The sequence below is a fragment of the Mirounga angustirostris genome, unplaced genomic scaffold, assembly GCF_029215605.1.
Source record: "Mirounga angustirostris isolate CCGP_5_RB_7025 unplaced genomic scaffold, mMirAng1.0.hap1 SCAF_3, whole genome shotgun sequence".
In the NCBI taxonomy this organism is placed as follows: domain Eukaryota; kingdom Metazoa; phylum Chordata; class Mammalia; order Carnivora; family Phocidae; genus Mirounga; species Mirounga angustirostris.
This window is the reverse complement of record NW_026991711.1, coordinates 176,319,178-176,341,987: the sequence shown is the minus strand read 5'-3', so window position 1 is coordinate 176,341,987 and position 22,810 is coordinate 176,319,178. Positions and strand designations below refer to the sequence as shown.

Here is a 22,810-nt window from a genome sequence, read left to right as displayed (position 1 = left end):
GAGCCCCAGCCCTGCCCCCCTCCGCTCCCTCCATTCCCTGCCCCTCACCTTGTTGCAGCCTTTGCTAAGGAGAAGTTCTCACCAGCTCTCCAGGGCAGGAACTGCTATTGCAAAACTCTTGCTCCATGCCATGGTAATGGGATGCAACTCTGGGTGGCCTTGACCCCAAGAGGCGGTGCATAGGCGCTGGCCTGAGCCACAGGGTTGCCCAACCACCGCAGAGGACCCGGCAGCCCATGCGAGGCAGAGGGGATGGGGATAAAATCACCATGCCTGTTTGGGGCCACAAAGTCTGCCCTGGAGCTCAGATACGGCAACTAATCCCCTTGATACCAAGTGGGGCCCACGCTTCTTCTGAAATGGTATTCCCAGAAGCACCACAATTGGGTGCCCAGTGAATGACACAGAATTTACGTAAGACTTCTCAGGCAGGGGGCGCCTGGGTGGCTCAGTCCTTAAGCGTCTGCCTTCAGCTCAGGTCATGATCACAGGGTCCTGGGATCGAGCCCCGCATCGGGCTCCCTGCTCCGCGGGAAGCCTGCTTCTCCCTCTCCCACTCCCCCTGCTTGTGTTCCCTCTCTCGCTGTGTCTCTCTCTGTCAAATAAATAAAATCTTTAAAAAAAAAAGACTTCTCATGCAGTCAGGGGATATGATCTTGTACCATGGAGCTACACAAGTCCTCATCAACCCTCTTTATTAAAATGTAGCTGAGTGAGCACTGCATGGAGAGTCACCTGGTTTCAGCCCCTCCCTCCAGGCACTCACAACGTGGGACCACCAAGTCACCATAGCAGTTGGAAGGAAAGGAGAGAGAGAGGCCCAAGCCCCATGTCTGTGCTCTGGGGAGCATCTGGGACTCCCATACACTGCTGGTGGGAGGGAACAATGCACGACTTCTTTGGGAAACAACTCAGCAGTTTCTTAAAAGTTAAACATATACCTATCCTAGGACCTGGCCATTTCGTTCCTAGGTATTTCCCCAAGTGAAATAAGAGCAAATGTCTGTACAAAGATTTGTACGCAGCTGATTTAGGAAACGTATGTGTAACAGCCTCAAATTGGAAACAATCCAAATGTCTGGCAACAGCTGAATGTGTAAACAAAATTGTGGTCTCTCCATGCAGTAGAGTTCTTCCACTTAGCAGTAAACAGGGACTATTGATATGTGCACCAACATGGATGAATCCCAAAATAAGTATGCTGAGTGAAAGAAGGCAGACAATACAGAGTGCATACCAGATGATTCCGTTTATATAAAATTCTGGAAAGCTCGGGTCTAGTGGTAGAGAGCAGATAAGTGGTTGCCTTGGGAGGGGGAGGGCGAGGGAGAGATTACAAAGGGCATGAAGAAAAACTCTGGGGATGATGGATGTGTTCATTATTGTGAACATGGTGATGGTTTCATGGGTGTATATTAAAGTCAAAACTCATCCAGTTGTACAATTTATGTGAAGTGTGTTAAATGTCAAGACCTCAAGAAAGCTGTTAAAAATGAAACACAGCAAAAGCAGACCTTCACAGCCGACTCCAGATAGGATGCTCCCTGAGTGTGGTGAAGGGTGGGCTGGGTGAGGTGGGGGTGCGGAGAAATGTCAGGGCCCCTGCGTCTTCTTCTCGGTCCAGGATGTGCTGAGCGTGGAGGGCCTTTAGGGAGGATGGTGCCTGGCACCCTCACAGACAGAAGAAGCCCAGACGGACAGCTGTGAGCTTTCTCAAGCCGCCCCGCTCATGGGTGAGGGCTGTAGGGCTCCAGCCGGCTCCTCCCGCTCTCCACGCTGCAGGATGTGCACACAAGTGCTGTCTGCCTTAGATCGTCAACTTCTAGAAGGCAGGACTGGTCAGACCAGAGAGGTGGGAAGGGCGAGGGGAGGGAGCTGATTGAGGGAGGAGGGTGGGTGGCCCCGTCCGGGTGATCCTGTCAGTCGAATTGAGCTTCGCCCTTCTGGGAGCAGGGTTGGCAGTGGCCCTCTCTCTTCTTGTAATCCACAGAGCAGGCATGGCAAACCTGGCCTCCGCAGAGCCTGGGAGCAGAGGTGGGAAGAGTGGGGGCTCATGGGTGTGTATGGGGGAGGGGAACACGGGGCTTGAGCATGTGCTGTCCCTTCTGTTCCTGATCTCCCAGCAGAGAGGCCCTAGGCCTGTCCAAGGAGGCCTCCCCTTTCCTAAAGGGTGTCTCAGTGCCCCACCCCCTCCAGAGTCCTTTAAGTCCAAATGACAGGTTCTCCTGCTGGCCCCCTTCACTCTCCCCCACGCTTGTCCTGCCACCCCGTTCCCTGAGAAAGGTGAGGGGAGCAGCTCTTCCCAGACCAGAAGCCTGTTCATCAGACTCTTCTCAGAAGGATTGCACAGTCCCGTCTTCCAGACACTGTTGCTTGTCTGACCCCTTTCCACTGTTCTGGTTCATGTCTATGCTAAGTGTTGTGTAAAGTGAGTGGCCGGCTTTAAGTGGCTTTCATAAACCCCCGGTTGCTGTGTCCCTCCTGTCCCAGCGGGGGCAGAGCGCGGTGGGCTGGTGGAAACAGTGCTTGTCCCAGACCAAGACTTCTGTGCCCTCCCCATTACCTGCATGGGTACCGCCGAGACAGCCGGCCAAAGATCTTGCTGCAGTCCACACAGCATCCGGGGGCCGTGGAAGACAGATGCTGGGCTTTCTGCCACAGGTCGTCCTTCTCTCTGATGGGCGGCCGGGGGTGCGGAGACACACACAGAGACGGGAAGATGGAGAGACCAAGACGGGGAGAAAGAGAAACACGGAGACCAAGAAGAGAGAGAGAGAGAGGGTGTGGGTCACCCAGAGACACACACAAAGAAACAAAACAAAACAAAAAGAGAGAGAGAGAGAGACAGCAAGGCAGAAAGACCGAGACATAGAAAACAAGAGGGAGACAGAGAAGGACAGAGAGAGACGGTCAGAGAGAAAGGAAGTCAGGGAGTTGGAGAGGGAGACAAAGAGAGACACACAGAGAGGTAGATGGGGAGATAAATGTAGAGAGAGAGAGACCAAGAGAACAAGATGCAGAGACAGTAAGGGACACAGAGAGAGGGAGAGAAAAATACAGAGAAAGATGGAGAGACAGAAAGAGACACAGTGATAGAGAAAGACAGAAATGAAGAGACCATGAAGGAGACCCCCCCCCCCCCACATAAGAGGTAAGGGAGTCTGTAGTCTTTGGGAAGATGGATGGCAACATCCGGGTTCCCCTCGCCCAATATAACCTTCATATCCCACCTCCTCTAAGGAGTGCTCCCTGATTGTAGACGTCCCCAGCAGTTTCTTATAATGCCCTTAGCTTTTATTTGGCACTTGATGGAAATCCCCTTCTAGTTAAGCAGGCTACACTCCTGCAAAACTATCCTCACTGGTTTTTTTTTTTTTTTTTTTTTAAAGGATGTTTAGGGAGCACCTGAGTGGATCAGTTGGTTAAGCTCTGACTCTTGATTTCGGCTCAGGTCATGATCTCAGGGTTTGTGAGATTGAGCCCTGCATGGATCTCTGAGCCGGGTATGGAGCCTGCTTAAGATTCTCTCTCTTTCCCTCTGCCCCTCCCCCTCTGTCTCCCACTTTAAAAAAACTTTTTTATAATCAAAATGATACATACACACGACTTAAAAATCCAACAGTATAGAAGTACTTATAGCAAAAGGAAATAGACACCCTCCCCACTCCTTCCAATTTCAGTGGCAAACCACTTCTTACACTTTGAGCTTTTTCTCCTTGATATTACTTCCACCCTTAAGTAATATGCTCATATCCTCTCTTCTTGATACATCAAGAGGGAACATCTTCTACAGAGCTCTTTACTTTGATGTCAGGGGAGTTAGCTTATTTAGTACCATCCTCACTAACTCTACCTCCTTCCTCCCCAGAATATCCCTATTTTTGGTTCCTCTATTACAGTTTTACAGAATATACTCACACATTTATTTCTCACTCATCCTATGAAGCACAGATAGCATCCCGACTGCCATTCTGTCATATGATGACGGCAGCATCCCTTCCTCTTCAGAGAGCCTCCTTTGCTCACCTCCTTTTCCTGTAACATCCAATATGGTGGCCACTAGTCCCATGTGGCTACTTTAATTTATATTTAATTTGACTAAAATGAACTAAAATTAGAACTTCAGTTCTTCAGTCACAGACACATTTGAAATACTCAGTCGCTACATGTGACCGGTAGCTACCATACTGGACAGGGCAAATAGAGGACATTTTCTTCCTCATAGAAAGTTCTATTGGATTCTATTCTATACTTAATATTGTTTAGGTGATAATATTGACAGTTCTATCATTGCAGTTGTTTTCTGTGCTTGGTCTTTAGGTTGATTCCAACATTAAAAAAATCAATAAATAGTATTTATATTATTAGACGATATATAAACATATTTCTTCAAGGAGAGCTAAGATGTGTTCTACATATTTCCTTTCTTGGAAATTTTCTGTTTTTCCAGGACTTTCCAATTGTCTTTTTTTGCTCCGTGCATGACTTGCCTTTAACATAGCCTAAGTATTCTCTCTCCCCAACAAATCCTTCATCATATAGGTATTTTATTGATTCTCTTCCTCCCCAGAGACTTTCCTCCTGGGTCCTCTATATTTCTGCTACAGCCTGGACTTACTGCTCCCTGGGCTTGCTGTCTGTCCTCTTGTCATCTTGGGAATTCCCTTTTCTTCTCTCCTGGACTACTGTGACTGTTTCCTGAATTCTACATCTTCTCCTTTCTTGGCTTACTTCCTTGTTTTTCTGAAGTACATCCTTTTTTTTTTTTTTTTAAAGATTTTATTTATTTATTGAATGAGAGAGAGAAAGCACATGAGAGGGGGGAGGGTCAGAGGGAGAAGCAGACTCCCTGCCGAGCAGGGAGCCCGATGCGGGACTCGATCCCAGGACTCCAGGATCATGACCTGAGCCGAAGGCAGTTGCTTAACCAACTGAGCCACCCAGGCGCCCCTTTCTGAAGTACATCCTTAATTAACTTCCCAAGAAAGGCTTTGTGGGAGGTGCATTTTATATTACCCGTCTTCCTGAAAAACGTCTTTCCTGCGTCACCTTCCCTACTTGCTTCATAGTTTGGCTGGACCTAGAATTCTAGGGCAAAAGCTCTTTCCTCAGAACTTGAAAGTATGGCTGCATTTTTTTTTTTTTAAGTAGACGTCACAACCCAGCCTGGAGCCTAATGCAGGGCTTGAACTCACGACCCTGAGATTAAGACCTGAGCCAAGATGAAGAGCTGGATGCTTAATTGACTGAGCCACCCAGGCGCCATTGATCCTTAACATGTTTTTCTGTGTCCTACTTCTTTTTTTTTTTTCCTAAAGATTTTATTTATTTATTTGACAGAGAGAGACACAGCGAGAGAGGGAACACAAGCAGGGGGAGGGGGAGAGGGAGAAGCAGGCTTCCCGCAGAGCAGGGAGCCCGATGCGGGGCTCGATCCCAGGACCCTGAGATCATGACCTGAGCCGAAGGCAGACGCTTAACGACTGAGCCACCCAGGCGCCCCTGTGTCCTACTTCTTTTATAAGTGACGTGTCTTGAGTATATTGTTCTCATCTTTATTTTACCGAGATTTCACAACGGTGTATCTCGATGTGCATTTCCCTTCCTTTTGCTTGTTGTGCTGGTTACTCTGTGACATCTTTACATCTGAAGACCTGTGACCCTCAGAGCTGGGAAAGTCTCTCATCTTTTTATCTGATAATCTCCTTGATTTTATTCTCTCCTTCTTGGGAATTCTTGTCAGTTGGAGAAGATAGTGAAACTCCTGGATTGATTCTTTATGTTTGCAATTGTTTCTCTCATGCATTCCATCTCTTTATGCATTTTACTCTACGTTCTGAGAGACTGCCTCCTCTTCCTTTTCCAATCTTTATGAATTTAAAAAAAATTTGAGAGATATTTTTAATTTCCAAGAACATTTCTCATCTTTTGATGGTCCCTTACCACAGAATCTTGTTTCATGGGAGACGGATCTTTTTGTTTGTTTGCTTATCTTTGTCTCTCCCTTTTATGTTCTAGATTCTTCTCAAACATCTGGAGATCTCTGGTTACTATTTCATGTTTAAGCTGCTGGAGTTTCAAGTACTTGACAGGGACGGTTGGTTGGCTTGTGGCTTCCCTTTAGGATGGACTGGACAGGGAGCTACCTGCCCCATGGACTGTCAAATGTCAGAACACACTGCTCTTTTATTTGGGGGCATCTAACTTTTTTTTTAGAGAAGGACATTTTAATTCTTTGCCTGGGAGATCGATCTCTGGGATTGATATTCTGCAGTCGGGGAGGCAGGCAGAAAGCAGGGGGTATACACTGCTCTTTCTGATGACTTTATCCGTTAATTTTCCTGATATCTGTCCCTCATCTCATTCCTGCCATCTGAGTTCCTGGTGTCTCTGGGCCCTGAAGTTCTAACCTGGGCTAAATCCAGTATCTACCTTTTCATCCATTTTCCAGTTTCTGGAAAGTAGCTGAAATCTCTTCTCTGTGGTTGGCTCCTCCATCTTTCTCTCTATTATAAGTTTTCTTTCTTTCTTTCTTTATGATCATTCTAGTGAGATCTCAGGGTGGAAAAGAGGTGATGTGTCAGTCTACCATCTTGATGCAGAAGTCAGCCTCTATGGCTCCCCACCCCCCTTTTTGCTTAGGGCCAGATTTTCCATGATGCTTCTGCAAAGAACATTATATTATGTAGTTTGGGATCTTGTGATGAGTTTCTTTAACATGAGGAAAAGCATTTTTCCCTCCTGATGCACTGGTGTATTTCCTTGGAATGCCTAGTGACATTTAGGCAACTTTCTGTGTTTCCATTTTTGATTCTGCTGCCAAGATGCTCAGAGTTAAATTTCGACCCTAACCCTAATCCTAATACCTTGGGAGTATATATTTTTCCTCTTCCATTTTGCCTGTTTTTATTTAACAATCATATATATATATCATATATAACAGTCATATATATGTGTATATATGTCTTTCATTGTTGGCTACCTCAAATTCTTTTGTGAGATATACAGCTAATATTTTATATCCTCTTTTCTCCCAGCTGACAGCTCCTTGGAGGAGATCATTCCTTAAATTGCTGGTTTGTTCTTTCCAGGTTGACTTCTGCCTTCTCTCCTCTTTAGTATCACTTGGATTTTGTGCCAGAGGATTTAGTCCTAGATGATCCCTCAGCGACCTTCTAATTCTAATGGAACCTGAGTCCAGTGGTGTCCTGCTTCCTGAACTGGGTCAAAGTATAACATTAGCTCCCCACTAGGGCAGAAACCAGGCTTTACACAGCTCCTCCATCCCTCAGTGGCTTAGTGGTTTGGAATCGATCCTGGTGAGCTTAGCCTCTGGAACCTAGGACAGCTGCCCCAGGGTGGCCCATAGGCCCAGTGGTCTGTGGAAGTCTAGCAGGTAGTCAGGTACAGGACATACGATTAACTCTTGGTTAACCTCCCCCTTCTCTCAATTCCTTCTCCATCCATGGGTTCCTTTCCTTTCCCCTAACCTTAAGTAGGTGTGTATGTGTGTGGGGTTGCATTGGAGTGGTGGCGTGCCTTGGAGCCAGAAGACTCCCTGCAATTTATATGCTGTGTGTCCTTGGTGGCCAAGTCAGCCTCTCTGACCCATCTATAAGATGAGGAGAACAGCGGGGGTGGCCACAAGAAGGAGATGAGTTAGCATACATAAAAGGTTCAGAACCCTGCTTGATAGTCTTTAGTGGAGTAGAGTTTTCATTCCCCAGTCTCTACATCCCAAGCCATCCCCCCTTCCGCACTCCTGCCCCACCGCGTCCGCCCTTACTGAATCAGCTCCAGCACCCTCATCTTCATGGCCCGGACCAGGTCCCGCTGCCCTCCAAGCTCCTCCTCATACATGGTGTCCCTCCTCTCAGCCTCCTGCAGCTTCTGCTCCAGCTCCGTCTGCAGCCGGGCCCTCTCCTCCTGACACCTGGGCACAGAAGGAGGACTCAGTGCTGGCATTCGTGCCCGCCACGGGGCTCCTGGGGGAAGCTGGCCGTGCCTCCTACAGCTGATGTGCGCACACACACCACACACACACACACACTCAAATATCTGCACGTTCTTCACACATTCTCCACACCCCGACTCCCTCCCATGCCACACATGCTCACACACACACCGAGCGGAGCACCGTGTACGGCGTGACATCTGGAGGCTGACTCCTTACCAGCCGTTCAGAGGGATGAACACAGGGTGTAGCCAACGTTGCCATTTGCATTTCTTTTCTTTTCTTTTTTTAACATTTCCATTTTAAAATGTGATTTTCTTGAAAGGCATACTCACAATCATGGCAGTTGTCTGGAGGGAAGGGGGGCTCTTCTGGGGACCAGGCTGGATGGGCTGTGCCCAGCTGAGAACAATTACTGGTTTGGGAGGGGGGGTAGGTGGGGTGGGGTTTGGGGTGATTTTTAGGTTTTAAAATCTTTTGAAAAATTACAGCACATTGTCTTCTCAGTTAAAAAAGCAATATTAAACATACGGCTTTCTTAAATTTTTCTTTCAGTTTGGGCTTGGCATTGCCTCAGCTCTGTTCTGGCCTCTTCTTTTTGTCTTTGGTGGCGTCCCAGCAGGTTCCAAGAAATCTGCTGGACTGGAAATAAGAGGGTCCCAGCCCCTCCCTCCATCACTCAGATGGGAGGGTGTTGCAAAGGCGGGTGCATATCCTGTGACCTCAGATGTGTGTGTGTGTGTGTGTGTGGCCACACCCCTAGGCTTCAGTGTGTTTGAGGCTTGCAAGAGGCTTCACTTGGAACTGAATTGTGAATTTTTACAACGCCGCTGCGTAGCAGGCCTCCGAGAAGAAAGCTGGGTGGGCTGTAAAATCAAACCGACAACAGATACCCATGGAAATTCCGAAAGACCAGTCAGTCCCTGCAACCCTAAGGAAGGGTGTTCTTGTGCTCAGGGCCATGTTCTGACTTTTAATGAACATTCCGGTCTCCAGTATCCTTCCTTCTTAGTATTGCTGTTTCATTTTCCTGAGTTAGTTTACTTGCGCACTGATCCCAGGGCCTTTGGTGCGGCTGGTGCTCGTCCGGATGTGAGCACCATGGTTACAGTGTGTCTTTGAGGTGGGGAGGGAACATTTCTTAAGCACCTACTATGTGCCAGGGGCTGTTGGAGGGGGCAGGAATACAGCAGTGCCTATGCCTCCTGGTGGAGCTTAGAATGTGTCTGGGGCCGTGTTCAAAACAAGTGATGGGCCAATAACACCGTGAAGCCAAGTATATGACCAGGATGAAGAAGAGGCGGGGACGGACTCGAGAGGGTGCTCCTGAGATGAGGTGACCTTTAGGCAGATCCAAGAGATGAGAAGTTGGCCATGGAGAGCCACGGAAAGGCACATGCGAAGGTCTGCAAGTTGGCAAGAACTTGGTTTGTTTGAGGAACTGAAAGAAGGCAAGGCAAGCTGGAATATCACGAAGGACAGGAGGTGGGGGTGGGCAAGAGAGGAGGTGGGAAGGAGCAGGGCCTGATCTCGGCCTCGCGGGCCCCGGGAAGGGTGGACTTTAATCTCAGTGCAATGGAAAGACACCTAAGTATTTCAAGCAGGGGCTGACAGACACCTCTGGTGCAGGAGGGGACCTGGAAGGAATTCAAGTCTATTGAACACCTACTACATGCCAGACCCTGAGCTCAGGGCTTTATAGCCTGGCTCCGTTTTAATTTTCAGAAATATATGGATAGATAATATGATCGTCATTTTACAGGAAAGAAACTAGAGCTTCAGAGAGGAAATCACACTTGCCGAGGGTCACACAGCTTGATAAGTGAAGGGAGCAGAAATCAGGATGCAGGCCTCTCAGGCCATCAACTCTTGCTGTCTCCCCACACTTCGGTGGTTTATGGCACCGGTGCTGAGTGGGCAACCGGTGGGAGAAAGGGATAGATCCTTATGAGCCCCTGATGTGCCTCAAAGGAACTCAGGGGGGAGCTGGGGGTGTGTGTGTGTTGTTTGCCTAATTCCCCATCTGAGGACCTCTTCCACTCATACCTGACCTAATCACCTTTGCTTTGAGGTCTTACCCAGGGCAGAGGAAACCCACCTGCTTGGAAGGATGGTCTCACAGAGCATTGGAGCTGGAAGGAGGAACTTTAGAGATCCAACCATCTCCTTTTGCAAATCAGACACCAGAGGCCAGAGAGGGAAGGTCAGTTTCTCAAGGTGCCATGGCCAGAGAGCTGGGAAGTGGGTGTCGGATGCCCCACAGCTCAGTTCCAAGTGTATTTTCTTAGCCCCTGGTTGGTCTGCTGGGGTCTGATGCTTGGCTGGTCTGGTGTCTCCCCTGTGTGTCCAGTCTGGGGCTCTGCACCCAAGGGCTGCACCCCTGTCCATCTTCACTCTATTCTCCACACCACAGACAGAGCAATCCTGAAGCCCTTGGGACCCCCCACTTCCTGCTCAAGACTCTGCTCCAGCCCCACAGGGATTTTGCATTTGCAGGTCCCCCTGCCTGGAGCACTCCTCCCACCATATCTGCATGGTCCAGTTGTTCCAGTGATCGGGGCTTCTGCTCAACTGTCACCTCCTCAGCGAGGAAGCCTGTGACTCTAAGTCTAGGTGACTCTCTTGTCTCTATCCCCTTTCCTGGACTGATGTTTTCCCACAGCACCCATGACTAGCTGATGTTCCATTTCTATTTGTTGATCTGTCGTCTGTCTCCGCAGGTCCCGGAGAGCAGACACTGCCTGTTCTGTTCATGGCTGTCACCCCATTCACGGCCACAGTAGAGGCACCATACTATTGTTGGCTGACTCAGTGGGCCCCATGGCACTTCTCTCTGGCGGTGGTGAGACAGCCAATCCCAGCTTGATGGGATTGGCCCCTGGAGTGAGATGTTCCTCCTGAATTCCCTGGATCCCAGGAGGCAGGGGAGCGCATCGTCCTCCCAGCCGCAGAAGCTTCTGTTCCCACTACCCGCGTTCTGACGGCTCTCCGGCAGATCAGCCTGTGCCTCTCCTCTGAGCTCCACACCCTCCTCTGCCCAGCGGCTCCACTTGCCTGTCCAATGGGTGTCTGAAACTTAACATGCTCTCACCCCAACTCCTGAAATTTCCCCACAAGCCTGCCCTGCCACGGCAGACTGTCAGCTGGGACTCCAGCCTTCCAGCGGGTCAGGCGGAAAAACGAGTCATTCTTGACATCTGTTTCTCTCTCGCACCAGGAAGCCCGGCCTCACAGTGGACCCAGAATCCTGCAGCTTCTTTGCACCTCCATTGCCAGAGAGCATTTGGGGGCTCCCCCCGCGCTCCCCTTCCTCGTCAGCATCCCCGCTTCCTTACAGACTAGCTCCAGAGAGCAGCGGCCTCGAGCCCTCGAAAGCACAGATCAGTCTGGAATAGGCACGTCTACGGGGACAGATGAGCGCTTGCCTAGGGCTGGGAGGTTGGGAGAAAATGGGCAGTGACTGCTAATGGTACAGGGTCTCCTCTTTGGGGTGATGAAAATGTCTGATCGAGGCACAATTTTATGAATACACAAAACCCCACTGTATTGTTAAAAAAAAAAAAAAGCGAACATATTAACATTAAAGCAAACAGTTGCATCTTGTCCCTCCTCTGCTCAGGACTGTCAGTGGTTCCTATCTCACTCTGAGTCAAAGCCAAGGTCCTTTTGATGACCTGCAAGGGTCTCCTGCTACCCGACTGACCTGCCCCTACCTCCTCTCCCTCCTCACTCCACTGGGCCTCAGGAATGTTCCTGGGACCTGCCACGCCCATTCCCACCTCCGGGCCCTGGCCCTTGCTGTTCCTCTGCCTGGATCATTCTTCGACCACATACCCAAATGGCTTACTCCTCACTTCCTTCAGGTCTTCACTCAAGCGTCACTTTTTCAAGGAGGCCCTCCCTGGCCGTGCCGCCATATTTAACTTCAGCCCTCGACACCCCCATCCCCTTTCCCTGCTCGACTTTTTTCTTCTTAGGACTTGTCACATCTGACACTATGCAATTAACTTGCTTGTCGTGTTTACCGATTGCCTCCCCCACTAGAAGGGAAGCTCCACAGGGACAGGGGTTTGGTCTGTGTTGTCAAGAGGATTTGTGGCACGCACCACAGGGCCGGCACAGAGAAGGTGAGCTGAGAGTCTGTGGGATGCTGGATGGGATGACAGGCCGCAGGGTGGTGGTCTGTGACTCAGGGGCTCCCCCAGCCGAGGGAGCTCCCCCAGACCTGGTGGTCTCGTTGAAGCCTCCCAGCTGCTCCCTACAGGCCATCTTGATTCCCAGAGAAGGCCCCTGGGTGGGCAGGGCCCCTGCGTTCACCTAGGGCCAGGATCACGGGAATCTTTCCTGACCAAACTGCCTGGGGATTTTTCCTGAGTGTCCGGTGGGAGGAGCCCGGGGGGATCTTTTTGGGTTGGTTTCTGGGCCCACAGCCTCTCTCAGCCTTTTAAGCAGAGAGTCTGTCAACTGCCCAGTGATTCAGTCTGAAGCACAGCTCCACCGGCTCCGATGCGGTCGGGGGGGGGGTGTCCCGGGGCGGGCGTCAGCCACGTGCGAGGGACAGAGCCGGGAGACAGACCCGGAGGGACCGAGTCAGACAAAGCAAGACCTTTGCGTGGCAGAGATATTTTAAAAATTCTGAAAGAGAAACTCAGACCCTGAGAGAGCGTGCTCCAGGCTCTTGAGGTTAGTGTGATGCCGGGAAGTCGAAGAAGCTGGGTGGTGAGGGGGGCTGAGCGGGAGAAACGGGGGGACTGAAATAATACAGGCACTCAAAATCTTGCCTGGGGGCCCTTGTGGAAGCCCACCGGTTCTGGAGTCAGCCGCTGTGGTGCAGACCTCAGCTCTCTGCTAACTAGTGACACTGGGTGAATTGTGTGGCACCTTGGAGACTCAGTTTCACTATCTATAAAATGGGCATTCTTAGAGAACCTACCTCATAGTCTGGTTAGGAGGAAACGCCTAGAACAGTAAATGCTCCGTAAGTGATAGTTATGATGACGATTGTGATTTGAGAGGGTGAACGAGCGGCTGTAACAGGGAGCAGGAAAATGAGAGACAAATGAACGGGGGAAAGATGGAGAGCGAAGGGCAGGAGTGTGGAGGGGCAGGGAGGGAGACTGGCTTGAAAAGAGAGGGGAGCAGCTGCAGAGGGGCAGAGGTGAGTGTGGGAGGGGAGGGAGGGTCAGGAGGCATCCACCTCTCCTGGAGGCTCTCAGGGAGGCCTGCGGGGGGGCTGGCAGGGGTGGGGATCAGTGGGAGCTGCTTGAGGAGCCCCAGGAGTAATGCCCTGCATGCCGCAGCATCCCCAAGTTGTGTCCAGCATGGGAGGCACTCAGAAGACGCTTACTGGCGTGACCACCAAGGGGCGAGCCAGGAGCCTCCGGTCCTGCGGGCCTCCCTGCCAGGCCTGTTTGTGCCGGGGGGGTTGCCAAGGTTACCTGCTGAGCTGCTCCTGCAGTGTCTTCAGCTCCCCTTCCTGCTCCTTCAGCAGCTGCTCCTGGTACTGGGCCTGCTCCTTGGTCTTCTGGAGCTCGTGTCTCAGGCTCTTGGGGGTGGGAGGTAAAGGAAGGGAAAGGGAAGCTGAGGGAGGAGGGCAGAGATCCCAGCTCCAGGTCTGACCTGACAAACATCCCCGTGAGACCCCAGGCCAGGTGAGACAGCCCTTGGGTGGAGGGCAGGACTGGGGACAGCACTGGGAGCTGAGAGGCCAGGCTCTGCCCCTGGGTGAGCCTGGGGCCACCATTTCTTCCTTTGCTGAAGGATGAAAGTTACAGAGCTCAAGGGGCATGAAGACTGCGGCTAGAGAGGAGGCTGAAGGAAAGCTTGAAATCAATCTTGTGATCTCCAGGAGAAGCATCTACAACAAGGGCAGCTACGTGGCTGCCCCGAAGAGCTGTTGGGGAGGGGTCTCAGACTCAAGTGCCCTCAGGGGCCAGGCAGGTAGGACTGATGAATGAAGTGGGCCTGGCGTGAGGCTACGGTAAGAAGACCCCCTCTAAGAATAATCATCCTTTGCAGACCAATCAGAATTGATCTGTGGGGGGCGCCTGGGGGGCACCTGGGTGGCTCAGTCGGTTAAGCGTCTGCCTTCAGCTCAGGTCATGAGCCCAGAGTCCTGCGATCGAGTCCTGCATTGGGTTCTTTGCTCTGCGGGGAGCCTGCTTCTCCCTCTCCTCCCCACTTGTGCTCTCTCTCACTATCTCTGTCTCTCTCTCTGAAATAAATAAATAAAATCTAAAAAGAAAATTAAAAAAAAAAAGAATTGATCTGTGGGCTGCAATGTCCCTCCGCCACATCACCACTGAAGACTCTCACCTGTGGGCCAGGTTAGAGAGGGGAGAAGAGGCAGGTACAGTGCTCAGCTGCTCTCACCTTGACCACATCCTGCAAGGCCACCTCTGCCGGCTCCTTCCTCCTGGTCACCCTGGTCACTCCTCTTTCCTCTTGTGGTCTCTCTGAGGTGGAGTCTTCCTTTGTTCCTAGGTCCCGTAGGACGCGGGGCTCTCCCCGAATGCTAGGCACCTCCCATTCCTGCGGGCTTCCTGACATCGTGTCCTCTATTGTCCCTGTGAGGCTGGAGGCCGGCAGCCTGTGGACATGACCCCACTCTGCTCCCCCTTTGTGAGTCTCCTCTGCACCCGGCACAACCCCTCTGCCCTCAGCCTCTGTCCCTATCACCTCCTTCGGAGCTCCGGCGGCCCACTCCCCCTGTCTCCGGATGCTGGGTGTTGAGTTCTCCAGGCAGATCCCAGTTTTTGGGGCTCCCTTCTCCTGGGCTTGCTGAACCTCTTCCCCCTCTGGTTCCCACATGCTCTGGGGGGGCCTGAGCCTCCTGGGATCTCTCTTCTTTTCCACAAAGGGACGAGGATGCCTGTGTTGCTGGGACCTGGGGAGTCCAGCTAACCCGTCTTCCCTGGGCGCATCTTGCAGATAGCCGGCTTGGCTAGTGTGCGGTTCCTCTGGCTGGAATTCTGAGGGGTCTCCATGTGGGGCTGAGATCTGCAGAGAAGCCCCCGAAGCCACTCTCAGCACCAATTCGCCGACCGGGTGTGTAGGAGAGGCCGCAGACCTAAACCAAGGAACTGGCTAACTCTAAGAGCATGTTGATTCAGGAGATCCGGGACAGGACCCAGGAACCGGAATCCTGCCATCACCCTAGGTGGATCCGGGGCCCAAGCTTCGGTCTGGTCAGGGAGCTGAGGTGCCTCTCAGTGTTCTTTCCTCTCCTCCCTCCCTCCTTCAGCTGCACCTTCCATCTGGCTTCCGCTAAGTTCTTCCCACTCTCTCCTCTCCTCCATCTTGCCCCCGAACTTCTCTGTGTTTCAGTTTTCTGGTCTGTGAATTGGGAATAATAACGCCTGCCTCGTAGGGTTGTGGTGAAAGCTTAAACAGACCCCCAGCAGTGAAGAGTCACCTCTCTCAAGCAGCCTTCTCTGTGGTCCCAAGTTCTGTGCATGTCTGCATCACTGCACTTAACAGGTTGTATTGTGATGGGTTCCCCCTTCTGGTCAGAGGCTGAATCCTCATGGTATCTGGACCTGGTGCCCGGAAGCTGAGGGGGTGCAAAGCAAGACTGGGGAACAGCAATAGTCACAAGCTGCCCCTTCCTGAGCATGTGGCTGGGGGCCTTGCTCTGTTCTACACGCGGTCTGTCTCAACGCATCTTCACAATCTCCTTCGAGGCAAGACAAGTACCTTGCCAAGGACCTTGGTGATTAGGGGCAGAGCTGGGATTTGAACCCAGAAACCTGGCTCTTCAGTTGCTCCCTGAACTGCACTGAGACATTTGCACATTGTCCAACGGAGGCTGTTTCCCTGGTGTGCATCCTACGTGCTTCTGGGTACCCACCCCACCACCTCCCTGACCCCCTGGGCCCCTGGCTCCCGTGGATGGTGCCAACGGTCCCCTTCTCTCCCTATCGATAGCTGTCTGTCTGTCTGCTTGGTTACTGCTCATCCTGGGGGGCCCAAGAGAGATGGAGAGGAGGCAACTTGGAGTGAAGTTGGGCAACGGCACCTGCTTTGGGGAATCTTTGGGCTTTCTGGGTCTTCTTCCCTGGGTCCGACTGGCACTGGAGTAATGGGACCTGCAGTGAAAGGGCAAGGGGGGCCGGGGGCCTCTCTCTGGCAGGGGTCCAACCACCCATTGACCGCACTATCCCTCCCACCTTCCCATCCTCACAGATGCGCCTCCCCCATCCATGCACACACCCCGCCCACCACTCATCCCGACATCCACCATGGGGTTCGTCCTTCTGACCGTCCAGCCCAAGCATCCAGCAACTCCTTATGAGTGAGTACTGTATGCAGCCTCATGCAACATGATGGGATTACACCGGGAAAACAGAAGGCTGAGGGGGGTGGAGGATCAGGGGCTCAGACAGCAAGAAGGGGAGGTGAATCGATGGGGCGCAGGCTGAGTTTGGAGCTTGCAGGGGGTGGTGGAGTTAAGGCACTGGAAAGAGGGCTTCCCTCCATGTGGGACCCACTCACTCTGAGAACATGGGCCAGGCTTCATCTAGGTTTGGCCACTGCAGGTCCAGGTTGAAGGCCACCCCATTGAGAGTGTAGAGAGAGTCCAGGAGGTCTTCCTGGAGTTCGGGGCACACCAGAGGGCTCCGGGGGCCATACCATTTCCTGTGGTAACGGTGATCAGCAGCCTTGGCCTCTGACCTTGGTGTTATTGCTGGCCGCCCCCACCCCGAGAATCTGCCTCTGCTGTACACCACATGGCATGGTTCCCACGGCAGGGTTGTGGCCCCTGGGGGGCAGGAGGCTTAAGCATCGTGGTGCTGCTGGGACTCCTGTGTTCTGACCACCCCCCTTTGCCCTTTCTCCCTTGACTTTTCTTTCATGGCTGTCATTTTAGTTGTTCTTGATGTTAACCCATCCCTGGGGTGGGGGGAAGAGGCATGTTTCACAAGGGAGGGACAGTGGGCTCAGGCGGAGTCAGAAGGAGCATGTGCCGACAGCCCCACCTGGTGAGCTCTGGGTTCAGGAGGCAGAGCTGCAGGGACTCGGCCAGCTGTCCGTGGGCTAGGCAGAAGCGGATGAAGGCGCGGCCTTTTGCCAGAGGAGTCCTCAACTGCAGAGGGCACAGTGGGAGAACGGTGGTGGGGGGGCGGCCGGGGGCGGCCGGGTGCTATCGGAGGGAACTCAGCCAGCACAGGGAGACAAGATGGGAACTTGTATTGTCATGGGAGCAAAGGGGTGGCCGGAGGGATGCTGAGGGCAGGGCTAACGAGACAGGAGGACCAGGGCAGTCTGTGGTCAGCGGAGCAGGATGGGTGGGAAAGGGGCCCCTGGAGACCTCTGCCGTCAAGGGCCTGGTGGCAGGGCCCCCTCGTGCTGAGACCAGCCACCCTGCCCCCTGGCCCTGGATACCTTGTCCTGTGCGTGGACGAAGCGTGCCAGCTCCGTGCTAGCCCGCTGCCGCCACAGGGTGGCGCCAAGGAAGTCCCAGTAATCCTTCCGAGGCCTCAGGAAGCTCTTCTGCTCTTTCTGGTCAAACTGGGAGCGGGATGAGGGACAGGAAAGCATAGAAATGTTTTCCCCCAGCAGCCACCTTGCATTCCAGCACGCTGAGAGAGGAAAGAGCTACTGTAGACAGACCTGGCTCCGCCCTTACTGGCTGTGTGACCATGAGCAAGGTGCTGGACCTCTCTGAGCCTTTGGTATTCTATTCATGCATTCCACTAACACCTGTTGAACACTTACTTCCTCCAGGCTTTGTTCTGCGCCCTGGGAGTTCAGCAATGAACAAACTGACCGCATGGGCTTACACTTGGTAGTGGAGACAGACAATGAACAAACTGAGTAAGTAAAACATATAGTATGTTAGTGCTGACTGCTAAGGAGAAAAATAAAGCAGGGAAAGAGAACAGAAAGTACGTGGTGTGTGCACACACGTATGTATGTGATGTGTGTCAGTGTGTGGTGTGTATGCCTGCGTGTGTGTGATTTAGGGTGTGTGGGTGTGTGTTAAAAATTTGGACTTGAGGGGCGCCTGGGTGGCTCAGTCAGTTAAGCATCTGTCTTCCACTCAGGTCATGATCCCGGGGTCTGGGGATCGAGCCCCAAGTTGGGCTCCCTGCTCAGCTGTCCCCTCTCCCTCTGCCACTACTCCCCTGCTTGTGCTCCCCCGCTTGTGCTCTTCTCTCTCAAATAAATAAATAAGTAATCTTCAAAATATTTGGATTAGAGTGGCTAGAGAGAGCCTCACTACTCAAGTCCAGATCTGAAGGAAATGAGAAATTGTGCCCTCCAAATTTCTGAGGGAAGAGCAGTCCAAGCAGAGGGAATAGCAAGTGCAAAGGCCCTGAGGTAGGTGCATTCCTGGTGTGCTTTAGGAAGCTCAAGGAGGCCAGTGTGACTGGAGTGCAGCAGATGAAGGCTAGACTGGCAGGAGATTCACATGTGCACCCAACAAACCTCACACATGCACACACGTACACTCCCACCACACATGTGCATCACACACAGAGACCTGGGAAGGCTCTGTGTGTGTATGTGGGGGTGGTAGGGTCATCGAGCACCTCAGGGGGGTTAGAATGAGAATTTAATGAGGTGGGGCATAAGAAGGGCTTAGCCTGGCCCATGGTAAGTGCTCAACAAAAGGGCCAGCAGCAGGAAGGCTCAGCCCTGGGACATCTTGCCTCTGAAACTTCAGTCCTCAGAGCAGGGTGGCGCCCCCGCCCCACCCCTCCCCACCAGGCCCCACCTCACTTCCTAGGCTGTGGTGTCAATCCCCTAGAGTGAGGTCGGATGTCAGGAAGGGCTTGCTGACCCTGAGGGGGCTGAGGCGGTCGCTCTTCCTCAGTATCTGGGAAAACCCTTCTGGCGCTCTGGGTGTGGGGTGTGGGGTGGGTGGGAGGAGGGCAGGGAGGGGGTCACCTGCAGGAGCAGCTCCAGGCAGCCACAGAGTCTGTGTAGCTCAGCACTGGCATCTGTCACCGGCTGCTGCCGGCCCCCATAGCCGTGGAGGATGGCCGAGACAGCAGCTGGGTGGGGGGAGGATGGTGGACATCAGGCATCAGGTCGTGAGGGCTCTGACACAGGGGGTCCCAAGGCCTCTCACTTCTCCCCCAACTCGATCCCAGAAAACCCCTTGGGACTCACTCACCTTTCAAGTTCCTGGTGAGGATGACCCCCTCCTCTGCCATGAGTATTTCAAAATGATGTGATTCCTCGTGGCTCTGGAAGGTCAACCCAGGAAGGAGCCCCTTCCTGGATGGCTCCTTATCCGAAGGAAGAATCAGAGCCCAGGGCAGGAATGTGATCTATTTGGAGTCACACAGTGAGTTCACAGGTAGGATAAACACCCTAGCTCTTCCTCGTAGGCCAGCGTGGGAAGGTGAGAGTGTGGCCCCCACTAACAGAGTGGTTCCTTGGTGCTAGGCGCTATGCTCCGCGCCTGACATCCTTGTCTTATTCAGTCCCCATAATAATCTAGGAGGTCATTAACTCCATTTGATACAAGGCGAAAGGGGGGCTCAGACAGACAGATAAGTCTTTTATCTAATGCCACAAAGCTCTAAGTGGAGAAGCTAGAGTTCGAACTCAGGTCAGTGTGCCCTCACACAGGGCAACCTGACATGAGCCGCCATGTTAATGCTCCCGCCATTAGAACGCTGGGCTGAGGGAAAGTCACCCCTCTCCCCCACAGGGAGCCTTGCCAGAGCAGTCATCATCCTTGAGGCGCACATTCATCCTTTCCTGGCCCCCAGCTGAGTGGAAAATGTGTGTTCTTTGAGGAAAGGGAGGCAGAAGTAAAATGAGGCCCTAGAGTTGGGACCGGGCCAGAATGCTGGGTGTGTATGGGGAGCAGGGCACCTGGTTTTAATCCTGTGGTTCTCTCTCGGGGAACTGCAGCCTGCAGAGAGGAATACTGTGTCTGCTGGGGGCCGGTGGCTTATCCTGATGTAACCTGGAGTAAAGACCAGGCATGGGAAACCCACATGCCCTGCCTCCCAGGGTGGAGTTGCTGGAATTTCTGGGGTGGGTGGGAGTGAAGAAGCAGGGGACACCGTGGAGGGGGAGGGAGAGAGAAAAGAAGGTAAATGAGGGAGGGTGTGTGGGGATGGTGTTCAGGAGACACTGAGCTGGGACTTAAGAGACCTGGGTCTCCATCCTGGCCCTGCTACTAACTCATTGTGTGACCTTTTGCTTTTTCTGGGCCTCAGTTTCCCCATCTGTAGACCAAGGGGCGGACTGAAGGTCTCTGTATCCCCTTCCGGTCCAGATGCTCTATAAAATCCATGAATACCTAGATGTACCTCCCGAGCTCCCTCTTTTCTGTCCAGGAGCCTCTGCCCCCCGCTCCTGGCATTGCCCCCTTTCTCCAGCCTCCCCCAGACCCCCTCCCTGCTACTCACCTGGGAAGGCCTGGAGAGCCGGGCACTGCAGCCTGAGCCTGTCACTTGTCACTGTGGGTCCTGCGCAGCCTTCCCAAGGGTGCTGCCTGGGAAGTGACTCAGGCCCAGCCCAGCACCCTGGAGGGGGAAACCCTGCTCAGAGCAGGAGGAGCACAGAACTGGGTGGGTGGGGGGAGAAGTGGGAGAGGCAGGGTCCAGGGTGCCAGGGCAGAATGGGCGAGCTGGGGGATGGTACCCTTCGGGCAGAACCGGGGGTAGAGCCACTTGTTGGCCAAACACCAACTCACCCCAGTGATGGCAGCAATTGCCCCTCTCCAAGTTTCCTTCCCCTTCTCAGCGGGGTCACTAGCTCTTGTCTTTCTCCCTCGTCCCCACCAGGTGGCACAGAGAGGCTGTGACTGCTGCTTCTCCAGACTGCCTGGCTTCTGTCTCTTGGTGGAAGCCTGGTGCACGTGGGGAGAGGGAGCACAGCCCCCCTCCCCCTGTATCTCCCTCCTCCTCCTGGTCCCCACTGTCATCCTGCCCAACCCGGCACCCCCCGCTAAAAGAATGGAAGTGAAACCACCGTGAACGCTTGGATCCAGGACCGGGCCGGCTGGGTGGCCCCGCGAGGCCGCGGCCCTCCCACTCTGCCTGTGCTCCGCCTGGTCTTTCCACCTCCCGGTCCTCGTTTTTCTAGGCTGGGGTGCCCGACGGCGGGTACTGGGGGCAGAGAACAGAGGAGCAGGCACCCGCGCAGACGACGGTTCCCCAGACCTCAGCAACCGCCTGTAAACAGTGGCACACGCGGTGGCCGAGCCCTGCTCTGCCCTCCCGCCGCCACTTCCTGCCCGTCTCTCCCTCTCTGGGACTTGGTGTCCCCGCGCAGAGGCTCCGTCCCCCTCTCGGTCCCCCGGGTCCCCGCGTTCTCGCGTCCGCGGTCTCTCCCTCGCTCTCTCTCTCCTATCTGCCCAGCCGTCGGGCTTTTTCTCGCCCTCCCAGACTCGGCCGGTCGCCGCCCGGGCCCCACACCCCCGCCGCCGCCCCTCCCCGCGCCCCCCGGACTCTCTCCGCCCCCGGCTGCGCTCGGGCGCCCGCGTCGCCGCCCCTCGCCCGGCCCGCACTCCCCGGCTGGCTGGCGGCGCGGGGCCAGGACGCTCCGGGCGGGGGCGTGCCGGGGGCGTCACCCCCCCCTCCCCCCGACGTGCAAGGCGCCCCCGGGCCGCGCGCTGGCCAGGGCGGGCCGACTCCCCCCCCGCTCCCGCTACCCGCCCCGCGCCCGCGCCCGCGTCCCCGCCCCCGGCCCCGGCCCTCCGGGCGCCCGGCCGGATGGGCTGCACCGTGAGCCTGGTGTGCTGCGAGGCGCTGGAGCCCGGGCCCCCCTGCGGCCCCCAGCCCCCGGGGAGCCCCCCGGCCCCGGCGCGGGCCGAGCGCTGGGAGCCCGGGGCCTCCGCCCGCGCCGAGAGCGGGAGGCTGCGGCTTCAGGTAGGGCGCCGCGGGGCGGCCGGGGGCGGGGGGGAGGAGCGGGTGGCGGTGGCGGGCCGAGCCCGGCTCACCTGGGAGCCAGGCCGGGGCAGTGCCTGTCAGCCGGTAGTCGGGGTCGGAGGCCCCGGTTGGGGGCGGGGGGCGCGGGTGGGGCCGGCCCCGGGTGAAGGGGCCGCGAGCTGGGCCGAGGTCTCTCCTGGGTCTCTTGTGTCCTTGGGAGGAGGCGGATGTAGGACCTGACGGTTAAAAAGGCAAATGGTTCAGGTGAGGTGTAGGAGCCACCCAAGTTGGGCAGGGCTGGGAGCGCTGGGAAAGGCACTGAAAGAATTTATATCCCCTGAGCTGGTCCAGAGTTGACTGTGTGTCCCAGGGTAGCGGTGGCGGTGGTCGCCCACCTCTGTAGGCAGGAGGGAGGGCGCCGTCTGAACCGGGAAGGCCCTAGCAGAGCAAGGGCTGACCTGAAGATGATCTGGGCAGCTGGACCCTCCCCCCTGCATTCTCCGTTTCCAGTAAGTCTTGGCACCTTGCAAGTGCGCAGCTGACCCAGAGGGTTGGGGATAGGCCTGTGCCGGGAGGCAGGTGTTTGTTCAGCATGAGGCGTCTGTCGGGGCACCACTAGGTGTGGGCACTAGATTTCTCCAAGGAGGAAGTGGAGGACAGGGAGACATTTGGGGTCACTAGGTAGGACTAGATAACCTTGCTCTAGGCTACCTGCTTTATCCCAACCTGCGCCCTGTCTGGGGGCTGGGAAGTTTCCAGCCTCCTCAGGTTTGTTTGCTGTGCGGGGTTTGGAAAATGCTGATGTCTTACATCCCTCCACCTGGAGCACATAGGGTTTGGGCAACTCAAAATGTACCATGTGGCTGTATCCCAGCCCTTCTTCCCCACACTGGGGCAGCCTGGGAAGCCAGGAGTGTGTGTGTGTGTGTGTGTGTGTGCGCGCGCGCGCATGTGTGTGCTGGTGCCTCACTTGACCAGATGCCCCTCCAAGCAGGATGAGAGCGTATTCGTGGTTAAC

At 54.3% G+C, this 22,810-nt stretch overlaps 1 protein-coding gene across 1 annotated transcript; it reads right to left on the bottom strand.

Annotated features, from left to right (window-relative positions):
- Nucleotides 1–1,205: 1,205 nt before the first annotated feature.
- On the bottom strand, nucleotides 1,206–21,325 carry RUFY4 (RUN and FYVE domain containing 4). Its single transcript, XM_064587036.1, has 14 exons — nucleotides 20,616–21,325; nucleotides 20,329–20,460; nucleotides 19,077–19,233; nucleotides 18,848–18,954; nucleotides 17,339–17,464; nucleotides 16,933–17,039; nucleotides 16,448–16,591; nucleotides 15,972–16,041; nucleotides 15,369–15,506; nucleotides 14,327–14,953; nucleotides 13,393–13,499; nucleotides 7,787–7,933; nucleotides 2,564–2,674; nucleotides 1,206–2,022 (listed from the first exon to the last, which is right to left on the bottom strand). The coding sequence occupies exons 3-14, from the start codon at nucleotides 19,114–19,116 to the stop codon at nucleotides 1,920–1,922; spliced, it is 1,827 nt and encodes a 608-aa protein (XP_064443106.1). The 5' UTR covers nucleotides 19,117–19,233; nucleotides 20,329–20,460; nucleotides 20,616–21,325; the 3' UTR covers nucleotides 1,206–1,919.
- Between the last annotated feature and the right edge of the window lie 1,485 nt (nucleotides 21,326–22,810).

Bases quoted from the DNA above. Each gene is read 5' to 3' on its own strand.
- RUFY4 (XM_064587036.1), bottom strand. From the start codon at position 19,116: ATGGCAGAGGAGGGGGTCATCCTCACCAGGAACTTGAAAG. The intron at 14,954-15,368 runs GTGACTCTTCAC...GCTTCTCTGCAG, and splicing joins GAGAAGGCTGCTTGAGAGAG to ATCTCAGCCCCACATGGAGA. The intron at 13,500-14,326 runs GTGAGAGCAGCT...CCCACCCCCAAG, and splicing joins CCTTGCAGGATGTGGTCAAG to AGCCTGAGACACGAGCTCCA.